The sequence below is a fragment of the Zootoca vivipara genome, chromosome 4, assembly GCF_963506605.1.
Source record: "Zootoca vivipara chromosome 4, rZooViv1.1, whole genome shotgun sequence".
Taxonomy (NCBI): domain Eukaryota; kingdom Metazoa; phylum Chordata; class Lepidosauria; order Squamata; family Lacertidae; genus Zootoca; species Zootoca vivipara.
The window spans coordinates 86,633,097-86,655,004 of record NC_083279.1 but is presented as its reverse complement, the minus strand read 5'-3'; the positions used below and the strand labels follow the sequence as shown (position 1 = coordinate 86,655,004).

Sequence of the window (21,908 nt, the reverse complement as noted above, 5' to 3'; positions counted from 1 at the left end):
GAATTATCACACTGCACTACTGCAGGATACTCACAACTTTCTACATAATAGATCTGCTGCAAAAAAAACCAAAAAACCACCCCACAACAACAGAACAAAAAACCAACCGCCTTGTTTTATTATGGTGGCGAAGGGGCTTTTTCTGGGGATTAAATAAACAGATGTGGGTTGGGGGAGAATAACTCAAGTCAGAACGATCGAAGCAGCCAGAAAAATCACTAATCCCATGGAAAAGCCTCGTGTCTTAATCTTTTGGCTTTTTACAAGGGGGGGGGGAGAAGGGGGGGAAATAAAATAATGCAGGAACACCATATGCAGATGGGCTGTTTTACGATGATGCACATGGAAGAATTCTGGAGGCAGCCAATCAAGCAGCAGGCCGTAGGCTTGCCAGCCAATCCGATTCTGCAGATCATCTCACAACATCCCATTTCGCTTACAAACCGGACACAAAGAATTAAGTTGGCACCCTGCTTTGAAGTAGCAGAAATACAGAAAGTCGTCACTCAAAGAATCTTATGTTGTTGCTGCTTTTTTCTGCAAAGTGCTGCAACGCGGACTGATAAATAAATAAATAAATAAATAAATAAATAAATAAATAGTGCAAGCGCCTAATAGTGCAGACACAATATTTCCATCTTGAATGCTTGCAAAGTTTCCTAACATCATCTACAGCCAGCTACGGTGTGTGTGTGTGTGTGTGTGTGTGCAGCCAGCATAACCCAGCACACAACTGACCGGCATCTTCCTGCAATTGCCCCATTCAGTTTACTAAAACCCCAAATTCCAGTTTTGGCATAAACACAAGAGTAAAGAAAAAATAAATAAAGACGCACATAAAGTCCACCACATTTCATGGATACAGGAACCCCAACATTCCTACAGTGACTTAGGGTGCTTACAGACTCTCGCTGGATTTAGTAGCATACCAGCAAATTTGTGTGGCGTCATTAAAACTGATGCAGCGCTCTTGCACAATGAGCCCACCTATGAAAACAGCAACGATCGACTTTTTGCAGCAAGGAAAGTGGTGGGGAATTGCAGGCGAAAGTATGGGATAACACTTGGTCTACACAACATCGCACGAACAAATCGGCTTAGCGAATAGCAGGCTCAAATAACTTTTCCCATAAATTTTGTGCAACCAAATCAGGCTGACTGCTCAATAAACAGGTTGCGTAGAAGCAACCTTAGTTTTATCTGTTTTGGTTGCTTTGCCAAAGCTACCTCCGCCATATTTCCTCAGACTCCACCTTCCCCTGGGCCACACCTAGACCTTTCTTTGAAGGCGGGAAGAGAGGTGACTTAAAAGCTACATTTCTTAAAGTTACAGCTGGTGTCAATAGCAATTCTGGGTGCCTTTGATCAGCCTCTCCTCTGAAGCATTTTCTCCTAAATCAGATCCAGGAACATGTTGTTGTTGTTTAGTCGTTTAGTCGTGTCCGACTCTTCGTGACCCCATGGACCAGAGCAGGCCAGGCACTCCTGTCTTGCACTGCCTCCCGCAGTTTGGTCAAACTCATGTTGGAAGCTTCAAGAACACTGTCCAACCAACTCGTCCTCTGTCGTCCCCTTCTCCTTGTGCCCTCCATCTTTCCCAACATCAAGGTCTTTTCCAAGGATTCTTCTCTTCTCATGAGGTGGCCAAAGTATTGGAGCCTCAGCTTCACGATCTGTCCTTCCAGGGAGCACTCAGGGCTGATTTCCTTAAGAATGGATAGGTTTTATCTTCTTGCAGTCCATGGGACTCTCAAGAGTCTCCTCCAGCACCACAATTCAAAAGCATCAATTCTTCGGCGATCAGCCTTCTTTATTGGCCAGCTTCTCCAGGAACATAGTGGCAACATTTAGCCCAGGAGGACAGAAAAGCTCACGCCGCCTAGTTCTCCCCTCAGACAGTTGACTTTTGCCCCGGTACAGATCTTCGCCCATTTCCCATTCATTCTAACATTATCCTCATAGAACGGCATACATTTTCTTCCTCCGAAAACATCCCTGAAATTGTCCAAGCTGCGCCCAAATACCCACCTCTCCTGCCACTGTTAAATTAACTTCAGCATGCCAATAAGTGGGAATGAAAACCCCTGTTTCCAGCTGTCAGTTAAAGCAGAAGGGAAGTACCAAGGGGAAAAAACTGGTGCAATAGCATTAACTCATCAGACCCCCCCCAAAAAAAATCACAAAAAAGGAAGTGGAGTGGGAGCAAAGTAAAATGTCTTTGCCATTGTGTCAAACGATGGAGCATTTGGCTTCATCACCCAGGGATGAATTTCACGCGGGAATTTTGTTTGCTGACACAAACCTGGAGCCGCAAATGTGAGGCGGCAGTAGCATCTCTTTGGAAAAATTCAAAGGTGAAAACCGGGCTTCCATCAGAGGCTGCCTTACACCTAGTCACTGGTCCCAGGATTATCAGAACTAGCTAGCAGTAGCTCTCCAGGGTTTCAAAGGGCAGCCTGACGACCCAAACCTGTTTGGAGATGCCAGGGATTCAATCTTTGCGTGCAAAAGGCGCACTCCGACAGCGAGCCACAAACCTCCTTTACAAAAAGAACAATAAGCTTTCTTGATCAAGAAGGCACACAAAACCCACACATATTTGGCAATAATAATAATAGTACAGGTAATAATAATTAACCATCTACTTTTGTTCAGATGCTCGGCAGGGCTGCCTAAGCTAAAGCACAGCCCGGAGAGAAGAAGAAGAAAATCCCTTACCCCGTTGTACATTGCAAAGAAAGAAAAGGAAAGAAGTCCACAGAAAGGTTCGCGATGGGAAGGAAGGCAGACGCCTCAGAGGAAATAACGGATCACGTCCCAAGAGGACATCCCAAGGCCATGGGCGAACTCCCTGAAGCGCTCAGCTACTCGTGAATGACAATCATAAATAGTTTCAGGGCGGCTTCCGCGCGGCACATTTAGTGCCTATCCAAACATCTAGGGGACCTTGAACATTATTAAGATCACCTTCCTCTTTGGCTGTCTCTTGAAACATGAACATGCTCCGGAGGCACTTCCTTTCCCCCTTGCCTCAGAGACAGAAGATTGACCGAGTCTGGCTCTCCCTGATCTCATTTGCACTAAATCAATATATTGTAACCTGGGCCGTGGCAGGTCTATGACGAGAGAGCTATAAATAGAGGGCAGGGGAAAGGACACTTGGTATTAAAAACGAATTCTGCTCAAATAGGCAGAATTCCTCCATGTCAGGAGACCATTGGGGTGGGGGTGGGGAGGACAGACGGGCGGAGAAGAGGCAATGCTGAGCTGTCTTTGGGAAAGAAAATGCACAGAAAGAAGGCAGAGTCAGTGGATGAGCTATGCTTGCCAAGCTCCAAGAAAAAAAAGGATGAGTTAAAAAGAAATTGCTGCACGACCTTCCTTCCTGTCAGGGACATTTCAGGCAATGCAGAAAAGAGAAGCCCTTGCATAGCCAACACAGGTTCCTGAAGGGCATTTCCATGTTTGGAAATATGACGCAGCACACACGTGTGTACACATTCACCGAAGCCAGTATTGTAAAACTCCACCTCGCACCCGTTCCTCGGCCTTCAGAAACTGAGGTGAGACAAAAACCCGAGCGACAGGGCCTTGTTAGCTGTGGCATCAACAGCCATGGAATGCCCTTTCAAGAAGGGAGGTACGCAGTGAAAATAATGGTGGTTATTTTTGCTTTTGTCCTGGGAACCATAGTTTGCTAAGGGAGCTGAGAGTTGCTAGGAGACCCTCTACTCCCCCCTCCTGGAACTACAGTTCCCAAAGTAATTTAACCATCAACCCCTCTTCCCAAGGAGCTCTGGTATGTGTGAGGAGAATAGAGTCCCCCTAACAACTGCCAGGTCCGTATAGTTAAAGCTATAGTTTTCCCAGTAGTGATGTATGGAAGTGAGAACTGGACCATAAAGAAGGCTGATCGCCGAAGAATTGATGCTTTTGAATTATGGTGCTGGAGGAGACTCTTGAGAGTCCCATGGACTGCAAGAAGATCAAACCTATCCATTCTTAAGGAAATCAGCCCTGAGTGCTCACTGGAAGGACAGATCGTGAAGCTGAGGCTCCAATACTTTGGCCACCTCATGAGAAGAGAAGAATCCTTGGAAAAGACCCTGATGTTGGGAAAGATTGAGGGCACTAGGAGAAGGGGACGACAGAGGACGAGATGGTTGGACAGTGTTCTCGAAGCTACGATCTTGAGTTTGACCAAACTGCAGGAGGCAGTGCAAGACAGGAGTGCCTGGCGTGCTATGGTCCATGGGGTCACGAAGAGTCGGACACGACTAAACGACTAAACAACAACAACAACAACAACAACTGCCAGCACACTTAACGAACTACAGCTCCCAGAATTCTTTTGGGGAAGCCATGACTGGTGGGGTGGCGGGTGGGGGGGGATGGACGCGGGTGGCGCTGTGGTCTAAACCACAGAGCCTAGGGCGTGCCGATCAGAAGGTTGGCGGTATGAATCCCCTCGACGGGGTGAGCTCCCGTTGCTCGGTCCCTGCTCCTGCCAATCTAGCAGTTCAAAAGCACGTCAAAGTGCAAGCAGATAAATAGGTACCGCTCCGGCGGGAAGGTAAACGGCGTTTCCGTGCGCTGCTCTGGTTTCGCCAGAAGCGGCTTAGTCATGCTAGCCACATAACCTGGAAAAACTGTCTGCAGAAGCAGACAAATGCCGGCTCCCTCGGCCAGTAAAGCGAGGGAGCGCCACAACCTCAGAGTCTTCTGCAACTGGACTTTACCTGGGTCCCTTTACCTTTACGACTGTTTAAAGCGCTTTCCGTGCATGGCATGAGTATGGCCAGAGTCTCAGCCCATTTCAGACGCCATTGGGAGGGACATCGCTGCTACTAAAAAGCTGAAGCACAGCTGGTCTGAAGTGAAGCTCACATTTGGGGGGGACGGACCGAAATGCTGTCATGATGCGGTTAGAAATGAAGCCAAATACTGAAATACACCTAAGCTACAGTGCCGGAGAAAGGTCGCAGTAAATATCCCACCAAAAATCCGCAGTGCACGAGAGACCTGCCTTTGCTGCTCGATTCCTGTTTGCGCTGGCTCAGCGTCTCCTACACTGAACAGGCACCCTTAAATTTTCCCACATTTCAACGGATGCCAGGACTGGACATGCCTCTCCCTTCTCCATTCTGAACAGAGGAGAGAGGCAAAGAGCCACCCCTCTGCAAGGGAGCACATTAATGGCTGAAAAAGGTGCTTCCCCCCACCCCTTATTTCAGGGGGTACTTGATGTGGGTACGGCATGCCTGTTTCATTTATTTATAAGCTGTGTATTATATATACTGTTTCATAAAGAAGAAGATCAAAGTGGTTTTCAACAAAAACACACAAAACCCTACAGTAAAATAACAGCCGCCACCAATTAACCGTTGCGGTCTGGGCACTCTTTGTGTTGTGCCACACGGCCGATGGCGGCCATTTTGTCAACCACCCCAATGTCAGCCAACCCTATGATTCTATGAACACTGGAAGTCGGAAACCTTTGCAGATCTCACTGCAAGTCACCACAAGGGGTGAGCTGGCTAAAAATAGCTTTATCATGTATACTGAGATAAGAATCCAATTTCTCTATTCAGACCAGGTCTCTCAATGGTTTTAAGTTTGGTAATAAGTTGCAATCCAGCAACTTCTCTTTCCAGTCTATTTCTGAAATTCTTTTGTAATAAGACAGCTACTTTGAGATCCTGGGAGATTGAAGTGTTCTCCTACTGGCTTCTCTGCCTTGTGATTCCTGATGTCAGATTTATGTCCATTTATCCTTTGGCGTAGGGTTTGGCCTGTTTACCCCCACCTATCTGGCTGGGTTTCCCCAGAAAACTCTGGGTGGCTTCCAACAAAACATTAAAATACAATAGCCCTTCAGATATTAAAAGCTTCCCTAAACAGGCCTGCCTTCAGATGTCTCCTAAAAGTCTGGTAGCTGTTTTTCTATTAGACATCTGGTGGGAGGGCGTCCCACAGGGCGGGTGCCACTACTGAGAAGGCCCTCTGCCTGGTTCCCTGTAACTTCGCTTCTCGCAGTGAGGGAACCGCCAAAAGGCCCTTCCTTGGCGCTGGATCTCAGTGTCCAGGCAGAACGATGGTGGTGGAGACGCTCCTTTAGGTAAGTGGCTGCGACCCTATTCCTCCACACCTGCCGCTCCTGCAACGTTATCAGGACAGATCCAAGAAAGCACTTCTTGCACAGCGCCTAGTTAAACTGTGGAACTCCCTCCCACAGGAGCAAGTAACGGCCACCAACCTGGATGGCCTTTCAAAAAGGATTGAAGCCTGCCAGCCCCTACTCTAGAATGCAGATCAATCTCCTGAGCACATTTTGCGGAAGCACACAGGAACATAGGAATCTGCATTATGCAGAGTCAGATCATCGATCTGCCTAGCTCAATATTGTCTACACTGACTGGCAGCAGCCCTCCAAGGTTTCAAGCAGGAGCCTGTCTCAGATATATCCTGAGGTGGCAATACTAGATGAATAGCCATTCTACATATGCAGGAAATCCAGTTGCTTCTCCTCTCCCACTTCCAGACTATGGCATTCAGAATTTCTGTGGGGAAATATATAGGGCTGTCATACATCCAGATTTTCCAGGACACAGCCAGGAAACAAGCTTGAAAATGGTGTCCAGGATTTTTGCTGAATTGCCAAATTGTCCGGGAAAACCTAGACATATGGCAAGTAGGGTGTTTTTTTTTTAAAAAAAGGCATTGTTTTAGAATTCCAGAAAAGCCCCGAAATAGGTTTTTTTTTTGGGGGGGGGAGAAAGGGAAGGTGTTATCAACAACTAAGACAAAAAACCCAAAAACAACTCAACAACATTTCTCTGGATTTTCACATTTGGGAATATGGCAACCCTATTACATGCTTGAATGCTATCTCGTGTATTAATCGACAAACATCAGGAGAGAAGTAATCTAATTGTAGCCTCCTCTTTGCACTACTAGTTTTCTATGTATAGAAAGTTTTTCTTCAAAGAGGAGCCCTGAAACTTTAACATAACAGTACTGTACTACAAATTCAATAAAAATAAAAATGAATGATCAAATGACTGCTGCTGTACATGCAGATTAGCTTACCCTTAGATCTGGAGAAAAATTTTCTGTGGAAGTGGAGACAGAATCTGATGAGACGACGGAAGCAGATTTTGTACGCACCGAATGATCTGAATGAGAGGTGGAAGCACTAAAGGAGGAGGAATAAGGGGGAGAAGGATGGAAAAAAGGCAGTTGTTTGGTGTTGCAGTATTGTACATTCTGGATAAATTTCTTTACAGGTTTGCTGTGATCAAGAGGTCCAAGGTGTGTAGCCTTTAACTATTCTGAGGTGCACAAAGTAACAAAGTTCATCAGGCCGTAACATGAGGGTATGGTTAAGGAGCAAACATTACGTTTTTTTTGGGACGCCACAATAAACCATAGCCTATCAGAACTGGAATGAGCCTACCCTCCAACCAGGCTTGTGGATATCTCCTCTGGTGCAGTATAAAGGAAATTAATCACAGTTTAATGCTACATCCGAGCTATGTAAACTATGAAATAAGCCAGCTTTGCAAACCACAGTTTGAAGTTGGTTTCTTTCAAACAAATCACAGTTAAGATTAACCAATTTGTTGGGGTCATACAACACAACAAGCTGCGGCTGATCGAAAACGGAGGCAAGAGTGCCATGGCAAAGGAGGTAAAGTGGGTAGGAAGGAGCCTGTCAGGATAAACCATGGTTTGTTATAATGACACCTGAATGCAGGCAGGGTAATGGAACTCTAGAGCAGCCTTTCTCGACTCTAGGTCCCCATAGGTCGTTGGACTACAACTCCCATTGTCCATGACCTGCTAGCTATGGATGATGGGAGTTGTAGTCCAACAACTTGAGAAAGGTTGCTCTGTCTAGAGGTAGAATTCAATCCTTCTGTTCAGAATCAGCAATGCCACTGCTGGGGTCGGGGGGCAGCCAGCCTTCCACACCAGCCCCTCCTGTTTGGCATTACTTAGTTTAGAATAAAGGTGAGTAACGGGAGACGGGGAGTGTACAAAATTATATACGCTGCAGAGAACATGGATAGGAAGGCATTTTTCTCCCTCTCTCATAATATTAGAACCGAAGGTCATCGGATGAAGCTGGACAGATGGCGAATGAGGAGAGCAGACAAAAAACTTCTTTCTTACCCATGATGATGGTTATATGTTACATCCAAAATCACCGTCTCATCATCATCATCTTACACAACGGCGATTCCTGACCATGTGGGGATTGCCTAAACAGGAAGCCTTTTCAAACGGCTGCTTTTCAAACATCCTGTTGAATGTCGAAATTAGACGGAGGGCCAGAGGGGCATGGCAACACCAGGGGTGGGGGTGGGGTGGGAGAAGGCCAATATTTGCAGAGCCCCTCTCTACATTTAGCCTCTGTGTGGAAGGGATAGCAGAAGGGCTGTGGATTAATATGAATCCACTGTTTACAGCTACATCTTAGCATGGATACCTGCGTATTTTTATATTGTAAACCACCCTGTGGTCTTTGGAGAATTGAACATGCGGCAGAGACTGTGGTAGCCTTAAGAAATATGATTTATTCACCTACTGACGCCTTTGGTTTGCATGGAGGGAGTCTAGATCTTACAGCAGGTGAGGCCCTGCCTTGGAAAGGAGGCTTAGACCTGTATTTTCCCACTGGCCTGCAATATTCTCTTCACAAATAATCAAAATCCTACCATTTTATTAATTTCTAGGGTTTAGGGCATGGGTAGACAAACTAAGGCCCGGCGGCCAGATCCGGCCCAACTGCCTTCTAAATCCGGCCTGCGGGCGGTCCAGGAATCAGTGTGTTTTTACATGAGTGGAATGTGTCCTTTTATTTAAAATGCATCTCTGGGTTATTTGTGGGGCACAGGAATTCGTTCACCCCCCCAAAAAAAATAGTCTGGCCCCCCACAAAGTCTGAGGGACAGCGGACTACCCCCCTGCTGAAAAAGTTTGCTGACCCCTGGTTTAGGGGGACCCCCCCAAAAAAATCTATAACAATAATAGAATCGTAGAGTTAGAGGGGACCCTGTCGGTCATCTAGACCAACCCCGTGCAATGCAGGAATATGCAGTTGTCCCTTGCAGGGATAGAAACTGTAACCTTGGCACTATAGCATCATGCTGTAAACAGCTGAGCTATAACAATATAGGAAGCTTCCCTTTACCGAGTCAGACTATTGGCCCATCTAGCTCCATACTGTCTACACTGGCTGGCAGCATCTCTCCACGTTCCCAGGAAATGGTCTTCAGTCCACAAAAGCTTCGTGCCACAATAAATCTGTTAAGCTACCACAATGCTCTTTCCTCGCATTTGCTCTAGCGTATGAACACAGTTACCTGTAACATAAACTACTGGGCTCTGAAATATTTTAACTTCTCCCACGCAACTGGTCTGAATGAGGTTTGCTGCTGCTTTGAATATCTGAATCTGGTTTCAGCCCTCGAAGGCTATAAAATGTTGATTTCTGGAGGAGGCCACACCAACATCTCCACCCAAAGGTGCTTATGCATTTATTTATCTGTGACTGTTGGAGGATATAGTTTCTGTAGGATATATTTTCCCAGAGCAAATTGAGACAGGTACAGTACCCTATACTGTGACCACGGGTGAACTTCTTTCTGGCTGCGCCCATTCGATGACCACACAATAGCCTACAGTGTCCCAAGCAGTAGTCATACACTATTAGATTTTTTTAAAAAAAATACTGGATTTTGTGGGGTGGGGGGGAAGCTAAATTACAGAATTCCTGCAGCCTGTGTAAGGCGCTTGGTAAACAAAGCCTGAATTGTTTGGTCCTTTTTGCTCCACTCCAAGAACAGAAAGCCAATCACGCATTGAAATGCAATACAGTGTTCCTATGGAACAATCCTCAGGCTCGCGTGAATCAGGCCATTCATGAGCCAAAAGGCCTCTAGGAGTGCAACCCTTTGGTTTTGGCTATAGAACCCAGCTTCCCGAGAATCTTTTGTTCTCCCTTTTCTTTTAAAAAATAGCATGTTTCTAGACCTTAAGGCTATGGAAGGCAACCTTGAAAGTCGATGAAGGGGGAAGAACCTCAAGACTTAACTACACACACACATATATGTAGTGACATGACTTAAGCCGCTTGCAACTGCTTTGTATTCTAAAAGGGGGGGAAGTCAGGAAAAACAGGTGGAGTTTAGCATTTTCCAAGCTAGCAGTGTGCACTCAGAATCGCCTCCCACTCCACCTGCTTTCCCAGTCATGGGGGGGGGGGGAGAGATACTGGACGTTCAGCATTCCACCCATTTTGAGAGCAAAGCAGCTAGCTAGAAGCATTTTGAACAAACACCTGACAAGAGTAAATAAAATCTGCCTCCTTTCTCCCTTTTCCAATTCCCAGCCATCAGGTGGCACAACTTTTAAACTGCTCGTCAAGTTTATGGAGGTAATTAAGAACACATTTTTCCGCTAACGGTTAGCTGATTTCTGATTCTAACATTTTCACTTGGTTTCTATTGTACAGTTTTTTATTTACTTGATTTTTATTTATTAGATTTATATACCAGTCTTTTCATCCTAAGATCTAAGGGTGATTCTCAGAATAATTTTATATGTAGGACTTGATGTACACCATACTTGAATACACACAAGTTAAACGGGTGCAAGTTGTGGGCCTACCGTACACACCGGAGAGGGGCCTGGGACGTCTTTGCCCAATAAGCATTACTTGATCTGTTTCGTTGTGCTGAACTCCTATCAGTGAAACTGCCCGTGAATCTCTGTGTGCATTGCCACCCAGGCATGTGCTGCTTTGATCTTAGATGTACACACCTCAGGTTAGAAGCTGGTTTGAGGGGAAAATGCACCAAACAGCAGCATTTCTCAAGAAGCTGTAGAATACTTGGGCTTGCGGCTAACATCATGCGCACTCAGCTTCAAACACCCGTGGTGGGAGCACACGGGAGCCAGAGTATACCGTAATGTGTACACAGCCTCAGAGTCAGGCAAGCGTACCCTGCACAACTATTTGCCTTTCTACATCTCTATGCGGAATCTGTTCAGTTTGGTTGTATTTTTTTTTAATGCTTTATTTATTGTTGATGGCAACTTTTGCCTTGTTACGATGATGGACTTTTGTCATGTTGCAAGCTGCCTGAGCATGGTTTGAAGTATGGAGAGGCAGCATGAAAATAAAATTATGTAAGAATGGAAATAAGGAAATAAACCATCAATTTAAAGCACATTGACGCCCCTTTAACGGGCATCGTTTCCTCCCCAAATCAACTGGACTGAATCATCCAGGGGTCCTTTACCTTTTTTTTAGCATGGAAACTGTAGTTTACCCCTCACATAGCTACACTTCCCAGCACCCTTAACAAACCAGAGTCCCCAAGATTTTGGGGAAGAAAGGGGACACTGTGATTACTGTACAATGTATGGTGTGTTTGCAACCAAGGTGTATGGGGAAAGGATCGTGAAAGGGTCAAAGCTTCAATTCCTGGCATCTCCAGGTTTTGAAAAAGTAGGTAGTAGATCCTCTCCCTGGAGTCCCTGGTACCTGAAGGAGCATCTCTGCTCCTCTTCGAAGATATTTTGTTGAGGCCCTTCTCCAGGTGTCTTTTGAAATCAGTTCCCAGAATTCCCTGGGAAGAGAGACTGGTAAGCCACTCTGGAATTTGCAGCTGGGGGGTGGGTTGGAATAGGGGTCTGCTAACAGCACTCTGCACCTCTAACAAACTACAGTTCCCAGGATTCTTTGGGGGAAGCCACAACTGCTTAAAGTGGTACCATGCTGCTTTAAATGTCTGGTGCGGACAGGGCAAGTTCACCCACAACCCTGCCTTAAAATATGATAGGTGAAATTCAGCGTTCCAAATCAAGGATGTGGTCAACCGCACAAGGCAGTCGGGTCAGGAAAAATGAGGCAATATAAAGTGAGAAATAAAATAAAATAAGAAAATGTCCTCTGATTGAATAAATTAAAAGAAAAAATAAAGATATACAATCACTTCCATTAGGAATGAAATAAAAATGCTGTAAAGCAAATACACACACAGAGAGAGAAAAACACACAAACAATCCTACAAGCATTGTCCTCTATTTCCCACCAGGAGCACAGCGCAACACGGAGAATGGTCCAAAACCTCACAGCGCGCAACCCTCTCCGCATTTACTCGGAAACAAGCCCCACTGTGTTCAGCGGCACTTATTCCCAGGTAAATACTAACGGGATTGCAGCATTAAAATGCAGTGTATGGAAGCCCTGTTCCGCCCTGTTCCATTAAGCGTTCGATCCTCTGCCTGTTTACTCAGAAGTAAAGCCTCACCGAGGGAGGGGTGGGGGAACAGGGCGCGCTCCGGAGCTCAGGACCGAAGCCGGCGCTTCCTCTACGGGATGGGCTCCCCCTGTGCAAAGCGCGCTGAGGATCCCACTGCAAGGAGCGCGCTTGGCATCGGGTGCCCTGGAACCACCCGGGGGGGATGATGCGAGAGGCGCTCACCAAGATGAGTGCCTCTGAGCATGTGCAGTTCCCTGATCACACCGAGCCCTTCCCTTCCCCTGGGTTTAACTACACAGGCCACCCAGGTGCAACGGGCGCAGCGTGTGCCGAATTAGGGCACCTCTCTCCCCCGCACTGACCTGAGCCAGTTAGAAGCGCAGGTTATGGAAAGCGGAGGGATGGGATACGGGGGTCCCTTTCCTCCCCCGCAGAACGAACAAACAAAACAAAACCCTAGAGATACGAAAGCGCCAAACAACACCTCTCCTCCAGGGCTTTCCCACGCTGGAGGGTGAAGGGCGGTTTTACCTGGAGAGGGAATCCGGGCTGGGCTGGCGGGTGGCGGGCGGAGCCTCCTTGGAGGCAATGCTCTCGCAGCTGGAACTCCTCTCCATGCTGGATCCCGTTAAGGGTGTGCAGAGGTTGTGTTGTGTGTGTTGCCGGGGGCGAGCGGGAAAGGAATCCTCCCCTCCCCGGGAAATCAAAGAGCAGAGCGGATTGTCAAAGGAGTGGGAAGCCGAGAGTGGCGAAGGAAGCTGCCATGTTAGCCCACAGTGCTGTGCGCACGGCCGGGGCGGATGATGCTCCGTCCCTCCACCCACTAAGGGAGGAGGAAGCTGCATCTCTCCTGCGCCCGGGAGGAGAAGCGGGAGGGCGGGAAAAGGAGGCGGCGGAGAGGCTTGCAAGACCCGCTTGTCATCATCATCTTCATTTGGGTCCCAAAGGGCTGCCTCTGGTTTTTGTGGGTCTTGGAATTAAGCTCTGTTAGGCGTGGGCTGCGTTGTCCCCGCCCCCCACAAATCAAGTAAATAAATAAATGAATAAGAAATACTCGTGGAAAGATTTTGACACACCTTTCTGAGCACTCGGGGTCATAGAATCAAAGAATTGGAAGGAATCTTGAGGATCATCTTAAATCCAAACCCCTTGTTAGGCAGGGATATTCAGCTGATCACACCTGCAACCTTGGCATTTATCAGCACCACGCTCCAACCAACTGAGCTATGTCAAAAGAAATTAATTTAACACACCAGTCGTCGAGACTATTTCGTTAGGAATCTGCTACCGGTAGAAAGAGCCAGACAGAGGATGAGGAGAGCAGTTGGGGGTCCTGCCCTCTCCCAGCATAAATCTTGGCTACGCCCATGCCCACAGGGGCACCGTTTTGCTGCTGTTGGGGCTTGAAGAACTGGGAGTCTGAAATCCTCGCCGATCTACGGTAAATGGTGCAGCATTAAACTACGGAACTCATCGCCACAAGATGCGGCGGTGGCCACCAATTTGGACAGCTTTAAAGGGGTCTGGAAAGCTTTGTTGAGGATAAGGCTGTCAATGGCTGTACTAGCTGTGTCCTGGCTCCAGGGTCGGTGGTGATTAAGACTCCCAAGTACCAGTTGTTGGGAAGCACAAGGAAGAGAGCTGGTGTGGATTGCTTCAGCTTACTTGGCTGGCTAGAAGGCAGGATGGGGTGGGCATGCCAGTGGAACCAGTCTAGCGTGCCCTTGGTGCCCAGACCTACCCACCACTGCCACCTCTAAGCAGGTGGCTTGATTGCTCCTGAGGCCAGTTCTGTGGCTCTATCTTGCTAGCTGCTCCCGAGAAAAAACCGGGGAAAGCAGGCATGATGTGTTTCTGATTGGTTGCTATGAGAACAGGATCCCGGCCTAGAATGGGCCTTTGTATAAAGGGAGGAAGTTTAGAATGGAAGCTGATGGGACATGCATGGTGGCAGGGAGTTTTCTAGGGGATCCTGTGTCCCTAGGGCATTTTAGTGTCAGGTAACAGATATAATAATAATAATAATAATAATAATAATAATAATAATAATAATAATATACCCTGCCCATCTGGCTGGGTTTCCCACTCTGGGCAGCTCACAACAAAATATTATTAATAGAACCGATAAAGATCAAACGTTAAAAACTTTCCTAAACAGGGTTGCCTTCTAAAAGTCAGATAAGTTGTTCATTTCCTTGACATCTGATGGGAGGGCGTTCCACAGGGCAGGCGCCACTACCGAGAAGGCCCTCTGCCTGGTTCCCTGTAACTTCACTTCTCGCAGTGAGGGAACCGCCAGAAGGCCCCTGGAGCTGGTCCTCAGTGTCCAGGCTGAACGGTGATGGTGGAGATACTCCTTCAGGTATACTGGGTATAAAGAGCCTGAAACTCTGGAGAGCCATGGCATAGGAAGGAAGCTTCCTTCTGCAGTGTTCTGGTCAACTGGCATCAAGAAAGTGGGATGAATGGTAAGGACTAGGAACTTGCCTACAAACTGATTCTTTAAAATGTTTCATATGGTTCAATTGCTTTGATGGATACCAGGCTACCTGCTTCGGTTCACACAGCTTGGCCCCCTCCCCATGCACACAAGTCTGTGCACGCTTGGAAAATCTCTCTGCCACGCAGAATGCTGATGGCTGTGGAATAGCGGGATGAGACCTGTCGTTCTAACATTTGAACAATTCCTTTTCATGGAGAATTGTCAGGAAACGAAAGGGAGAAGTGGAAAGGAGGAGGAAACCGGGTATTGTGAATAAAGGATGCAGGCATTGAAGGGGAAGCCAGGAGTTCTGCCTGCACTGTTTGCCTCTCAATACCAATTTCTCAGTGGGAATTGCAAGCAAGAGTGTTCTTGCACCCAGACCCTCCTTGCAGGCGGTTGGCCGCTGGGAGAATCGGATGCTGGAGTAGATGCCCTTTGTTCTTAGGCACCTGTTGGTCATCTCTGCCCCTCTGAAGGATGAGGAGAGGTGTGTGTGGGGGGGAAACAAGACAGAATTTGGTTTGTCCTTGAGGACTTAAAATCACAAGGCTTCCTAGGTGGTTTGGGTGCTGTCTGCCATGAGTGTAATTTACATTACTGGTACCTTGAACTCATTCTGGGGAGACCACCCATCATATTTACATCTTGTGTGCCTGTAGGCTAATATAGCCCCCCAAAATGAATCACCATTAAGAGGGCACAAATTTGCACATATTAATTTGTATGTATAGATGCAGATTTAGAAATAGCTGTAATCAGTTAAATGTTAAATGGGACATCCAGTACCTCTCGGGGGACAAGACTTTGACCAGGTGATTTCTGGGTGGCTTCTCAGTCTGCTGTCCAGGTCCTCAGTGTTGATGGGCGACAGAGCGCCACCTTACCTGGTTTTGCACCCAGCCCCAGCTAAGAATGGCTTGATTTGAACTAGGGATCCAGTACAACTGTATTTGTTTTTTTAATCTGTTCACTGTTGGGTTTTTCAGTCTTCTGGTCTTCTGGCAGTTGTGCAAACTTTCCTTCTCACGGTCAGATTCCCAAATACTGTACTAATTTCATTATCCTGGTGCCCTAAATTATTAGATGCTCTGAGGATATCTTCGTGCATGATGCTAAAAGTAGGGCTGGATTATAATGGTGCAATTGGAGCAATTGTACCTGGGCTTGACACCCGCAGGGGCCTCATTGCCTGTTGTTTTGCTCCTTGTGCATCTCAGCCCTTCATCTCCATGTGTTGTAATATACTAATATGCATAGTTCATTCATTCATTTTAAAAATAAAATAAGGTTTATTTAGTTCATGCAGTCCTTTAGGGAGAAGGGGAACGTTTTTTGTAGGTGGGGGGAAAAGGTCAACTGTACCAGGCCCTCCACCATCTTGGCTAAAATACATGTCTTTGGAATCTCTCATGTTTGTGCACCCATGTGAATGTTGTTGATTTTATTCCCACAAAAATGTGTGTAAGTGCAGAAACACCGCCTTCAGAAAAAAGAAAAATTGAAAAAACTCAAGGCAGTTGTGATGTGATCAAGGTTTCAAAAAGTCCTGGTTAAATAAATGAAAGGCAGCTTGCAACAAGGGTTTAAAAATATACATGAAATGAGAACCAGAAATAACTGACGATAAGCTGGAAGCTAATCAAGCAGGGTTACAAATAACAGGAAAAACAGTTGCAGCCAGGACGAATTGCTAATAGATTGCAACTGGTTTGAATTGGTGTTAAAGGCTCAGGCGAAAAGGTGAGACTTGGCTGGCATCTAAAAGATGTAATTTTATGTTGTGAACTGCCCTGAGATCTACGGCTAAAGGGCGGCATATGACTTCAATGAAGAATGATAAGAAAACGATACATGTATAAACTCCAAACAGATGTTCAGCTGAACATATTTAGATCCTGCTCAGGTGCACTCACTCAGCAGAGTTGTATGCTTGTAGGACTACTAGGACTTTGGCATCCCAGTTGGTGGTAGAATCAAACCAAGGGCTCTAAACTTATTCGAGTGAAGAGCTCACTCGGTGTTTTCTGAACCCCTGGGGTCCTGAAGACCTCTGGGATCCACTGGGATCCACTGTGGGAGGGTGGAAGCTCTCCCCCCAGGGTTATTCCAATGTAACAGTTCGTGAGAAGAAGCCCTAATTCCGCTCCAGGAAAGATGGTCAAGTGCTGCAAAGAGGAAACAGGTCTTGAGGAAGCAGCCCGATGCAAATTTTATCTGGAACACCACATCAAATTCCCCAGACATGTCTACAGTGTTATTTGCTTTCTCAGAATGAGCTGCGCACTTAAGGAATTTGGCAAGTGTTCGAGGTGCCACTACAAAGCCGGAGATCAAATCCTCAACTTTTATTTTGAGATTCTCCTCCTGCCTCCTTTTAAGCCATTTCTTAAGTCTCAGAATGAAAATAAAACAAAAAAAAAAACCCCCACCAACAACATTGTATATTAAGATACAAAAGGTAAGCATTTTTTCCCCTTTTCTGTATAAAATACAAAGTTTGGACAGTACACTTTTATTCCACATGTGTATAAATATAACCCAAAGAATATGATTTCAGTATTCCTACCAAAATATTACATTTTTTTGTACAAAAGTTTACAAAAAGTTTCTATATATTTACAACCCAATACTGAGAAGAGTTCCTGATTCAATAATGCAAAATATAAGGGTAGTGCATTTTTACTGTAACGATACAAAGAAGATATATAACGGTATAAAAAACTGCAGGGTCTGCCTTCGTTTTCAATTCATTAAAAAAAAACACCCCAGTGTTTCCCTGTTTTGATCACGAAGGTGCCATCAATGGGTAACTTTTCTTGCACGTGCCATTCTGAAATAAATGGAAAGAGGCACAAGCCCGTGGGCAGTTTCATAACTCTGATTAATTTCAGAAGCAGATGCTCAGAATCGGTGTCTAGCATCTTTGAGCTGCTATGGGCCCCCAACAGGAGTGTTAATAGCCCCCCCCCCAAAAAAGGTGGCTGGGGCTATGAGCTGCTCATCATTTTGATCACCCACAATGCCCCCAGTAGGGAGCATTGTCGATAATAAATATGGTGGGCGGCTCACTGGCGCAGCATCCCAACTGTCTTTTGTTGGATATAGTCTCAAACTATTGTCACAGTCATGGCTTCCCTCCAAAGGACCATGGGAAATTTAGTCTGCTAAGAGTGCTGGGAATTGTGTCTCTAGGAGGGGTGTCCCAATAACTCTAAGCACCCTGCAGTTCCTTCCTAGGATTCTCTGGGGGGGGAGAAACAAATTGGTTCCCTCCCCCTTTCTCTCTCAAAATAAGAGCACTGGAATTTTGTGCGTGTGTGTGTGTTTGTAAAGAGACACCGGGATTCCCTTATGCAGAGGACAGTCATTGGAAAATTTGGATTACCCTTAAAGAACAGCCCCACACCTCAGCCCTGATTGGCTGGATAAAGTGGGGAGATGTGAGGAAATGGCTCATGGTCTAGGACTGTGAGAGGGGATGCTTTTTGGAGGTGAAAGTTAATGTAGCCAGGTGTGTTTGTGTTGGGATGGAGAGGCTGAATATTACGCTTTCCCCTGGAGCTAATTAGTTTAAATCTTAGGCTCAAGTTCTCTAATCCTCAGTCAATTTGGTACTCCGTATTCATTCTGCTCTATAAGGAAGAGACTGGGCAGGCACAGCAAAGTCACTTGGTAGACTTGGATGGAGGCACTAATATTTCAATAATCTGGCACAGGGAGCTGCCTCATTCCAAGGCCACATCTGCACTATAAATCTATGGTGCCACTTTAGCACCAGAGAATCCTGGGAAATGCGGTTTCTTAAGGGTCTAGAGCTGCAATTTCCAGAGTTCCCAGGGAAGAAGGGTTGGTTGTTAAACCAATAGCTCTGTAGCTCTGGGAGGGGAACAGGGGGTCTCCTAACATCTCCCTGAGGCCCTTAAAAAAACAAAAACTTTTTATTTATACTTTTCAAGTTTATACATTTCACTAATTTTACAATCATTTTGACATTTCAAAGCTTGATTTTCTTCCCCCTCTTTCTGCGGTTCCTTATATTCAATAAACCATTTCCATTCTTTAATATATAAAAATTTGTTATCTTGATTTCTTAATTCTTCCGGTAAGTTTCGCCATGGCGAATCTCACAGAACCATTAACAAATTACACTTCCCAGGATTCCTGAGGGCAGGGGAAAGCCATGACCGTTAAAGTGGTATCATAGCACATACTGTGAATATCAGACCCCTTATTTGCCTACCTCAGTACAGTCATACCTTGGAAGTCGAACGGAATCCGTTCCGAAAGTCCGTTTGACTTTCAAAATATTCGGAAACCAAATTGTGGCTTCTGATTGGCTGCAGGAAGCTGCCAATCCTGCAGCTAATTAGAAGCTGCGGAAGCCCCGTCAGACTTTCGGCTTCCAAAAATAGTTCGCAAACCAGAACAGTCACTTCCGGGTTTGCAACGTTCGGGAGCCAAGCTGCTCGAAAACCAAGGTATTGCCTTTGTCTACACAGGCAATCTGTGGCCTTCCAGGGTTTCAGGCAGGTCATTCTGACCTTACCTGGTGGTGGAAGGAATAAAAGCTGTGACCCTCTCTATAAAAAGTATGCACTTGACCAATGCACTTTCCCGATTTTTCACAACTGCTCCTGATAAATTAACTCAACAGTTTCAGGCTGGACGTTTTCTGGGATATACCTTTTCTTCTCTGTTCAAAATTTGTGGTTATGTGTCCGCATGCCCAAGTGAACAGCTATGCAAGCTACACAAGAGTAGGACAAGCAACCAACGTCTCCTCCTGTGCTCTTGCTTAGCTTTCTAGGTACGAAGATGGGCCTACACATTTTGAACAGGCGCAGACACCTCTCTGATTCCGCTCCTCATTCCCGACTACGAGGAGCCCCTTGAACCATCGGGAGAGCAAAGTTTGGTTTTCCTGAAAACACTCCAAAGACACGTTCCCTCTGAAAAACTTTGCGGAGTGCAATCCTGGCTTTCGGGCCTTAAAAAACCAAACACCACTGCCACCCGCTCCGTGAGTTTGCAACCGCCTGCTGCTCTGCCTCAGGAGTGGCCACCTAGGATTTCATCAAGGTTGATGTCCTTCATCCAGTCATCGTTACCCGGCTCTGTTTTTAACAAAGAATCGATGAAGTCCGGGTCGCTGTTGAGGGCCGGCCCCATGCTGTCGCCTTGCTGGTTCAGAAAGTCAAATGCCAGGTCGCTGGTGTGGTCGGTTCCCTGGTAGGCCCTGGCAGAAGCCTGGCTACTACTAGATGGGAAATGGTTTGACGGCAAGGAGTTTGGCGCTGCCATGCTAACCCCGGGTGGATTTAAGTGTGGCACTGTCTGAGCCCGTACCTGGCCAGGCCTTGCCCCCAGGGATTTTGGCGCCCCAGACGCTTGCCCATTTAGAGTTTGGTTCATTTGGCTCGTGGGCGTTCTTATCTGTGGGGCGGCCAGCTGGTTAGGAGCAGGCCCCATGGCGCGCTGGGGAAACTGCTGGTGGGCAGATGTGTGCTGCAGCGGTTGGTTTGTATAGGGGCTGCCCGCGGGGAAAGGGGACCCCACGGCCTTGCGTGTTTCCTGCTGCTTCGCTCCTGTTTCTTGTGAGGCCCAGGTTGGAGTTGCCGAATTTGAGCTGACCATGACGTTCGGAGGCCTTGGTGCAGAAGAAGTCCCTTGGTTCAAGCTGAGTTTGCCTTGCTGAGAGCTGATCCCGGGCCCGCCGTCATACGCCAACAGGCTGTTATTACTGCCTTGCCCCGGCGGCCCTTGCCGAGATGCTGCGGAATTGCTTTGCTGGTTGGAGATCATTTGGTTCGGGTTCCTGTGCTGCGACACTTGGATCGCGCCTGATGCAGCCACGCTGTATGCGCTGGGTTGGCTGCAAGGAATGTTCCCGTAGCAGACCAGGTGGCGTGTCGTCGGGAGAGAAGGCATTCTGGCTCCGTGAGTGGTGGTCAAAAGACCGGATGCCTGTGGTGAGAGGCTGGGAGTTGAAATCGAGTTGGAAAAGCAGAGGTTGGAGCTGACGCTCACGGCTGGCGATCCACCTGGGAAAAGGGTGGCGGGAGGAGAAAGAAAAATATCTTATCGATCATGTAGTTCTAGGTTCTGAACAGGACCCATGAACCAGAGCATCCATGGGAAACCCTCCCACCAGAATCCCATCACAACCCTACCGGAGGAAAAGGAGCACGACTCTCTGGACATTTCTCTTAGCCCTGCCAGGTCCTTAGAACACAAGAGAATTATGTGTTGGTCCCTAAGCATCATCATCATCATATCTATACCCCGCCCATCTGGCTGGGTTTCCCCAGCCACTCTGGGCGGCTCCCAACAGAATATTAAAAACACAATAAAGCATCAGACATTAAAAACTTCCCTAAACAGGGCTGTCTTCTGATGTCTTCTAAAAGTCAGATACAGTAGTTGTTTATTTCCTTGACATCTGATGGGAGGGCATTCCACAGGGCAGGCGCCACTACCAAGAAGGCCCTCTGCCTGGTTCCTTGTAACCTCAATTCTTGCAGTGAGGGAACCGCCAGAAGGCCCTCGGAGATGGACCTCAGTGTCTGGGCTGAACGATAGGGGTGGAGATGCTCCTTCAGGTATACTGGGCCGAGGCCATTTAGGGCTTTAAAGGTCAGCACCAACACTTTGAATTGTGCTCAGAAACACACTGGGAGCCAATGAAGATCCTTTAGAACCAGTGTTATATGGTCCTGGTGGCCACTCCCAGTCACCAGTCTAGCTGCCGCATTCTGGATTAGTTGTAGTTTCTGAGTCACCTTCAAAGGTAGCCCCATGTAGAGTGGCTTGCAGCAGTCCAAGTGGGAGATAACCAGAGCATGCACCACTCTGGCGAGACAGTCTACAGGCAGGTAGGGTCTCAGCCTGAGTACCAGATGGAGCCATAGCTGCCAAGTTATCCCTTTTTTTAAGGGATTTTCCCTTATGCTGAATAGGCTTCCTCGTGAGAAAAGGGAAAACTTGGCAGCTATGGATGGAGCTGGTAGACAGCAGCCCTGGACACAGAACTGACAGTCCCAGTAGGAAATGAGAGCACTCTTCTGCTGCTGGGTTGGGACCCACTACCAGGTCGTGGCCTGATCTAAGGGGGGCTGCAACTGCAGCACCACCACCATACAAATATATGG

General features: G+C 47.0%; 2 protein-coding genes across 2 annotated transcripts in view; both read right to left on the bottom strand.

Moving 5' to 3' along the window:
- MTMR2 (myotubularin related protein 2) overlaps window positions 1–13,051 on the bottom strand; it is a 37,165-nt gene extending 24,114 nt beyond the window's left edge. Inside the window, exons 1-2 of the mRNA XM_035115072.2 lie at window positions 12,807–13,051; window positions 7,090–7,195 (exon numbers count right to left, since the gene is read on the bottom strand). Coding sequence (XP_034970963.1) covers window positions 7,090–7,195; window positions 12,807–12,892 — 192 coding nt within the window. The 5' untranslated portion in view covers window positions 12,893–13,051. The remainder of the gene's footprint in view (window positions 1–7,089; window positions 7,196–12,806) is intronic.
- Window positions 13,052–18,007: 4,956 nt separating this feature from the next.
- The window catches only part of MAML2 (mastermind like transcriptional coactivator 2), a 143,883-nt gene continuing 139,982 nt past the window's right edge, over window positions 18,008–21,908 (bottom strand). Inside the window, exon 5 of the mRNA XM_035116594.2 lies at window positions 18,008–20,801. Within this exon, the coding sequence (XP_034972485.2) occupies window positions 19,810–20,801 (992 nt within the window). The 3' untranslated portion in view covers window positions 18,008–19,809. The remainder of the gene's footprint in view (window positions 20,802–21,908) is intronic.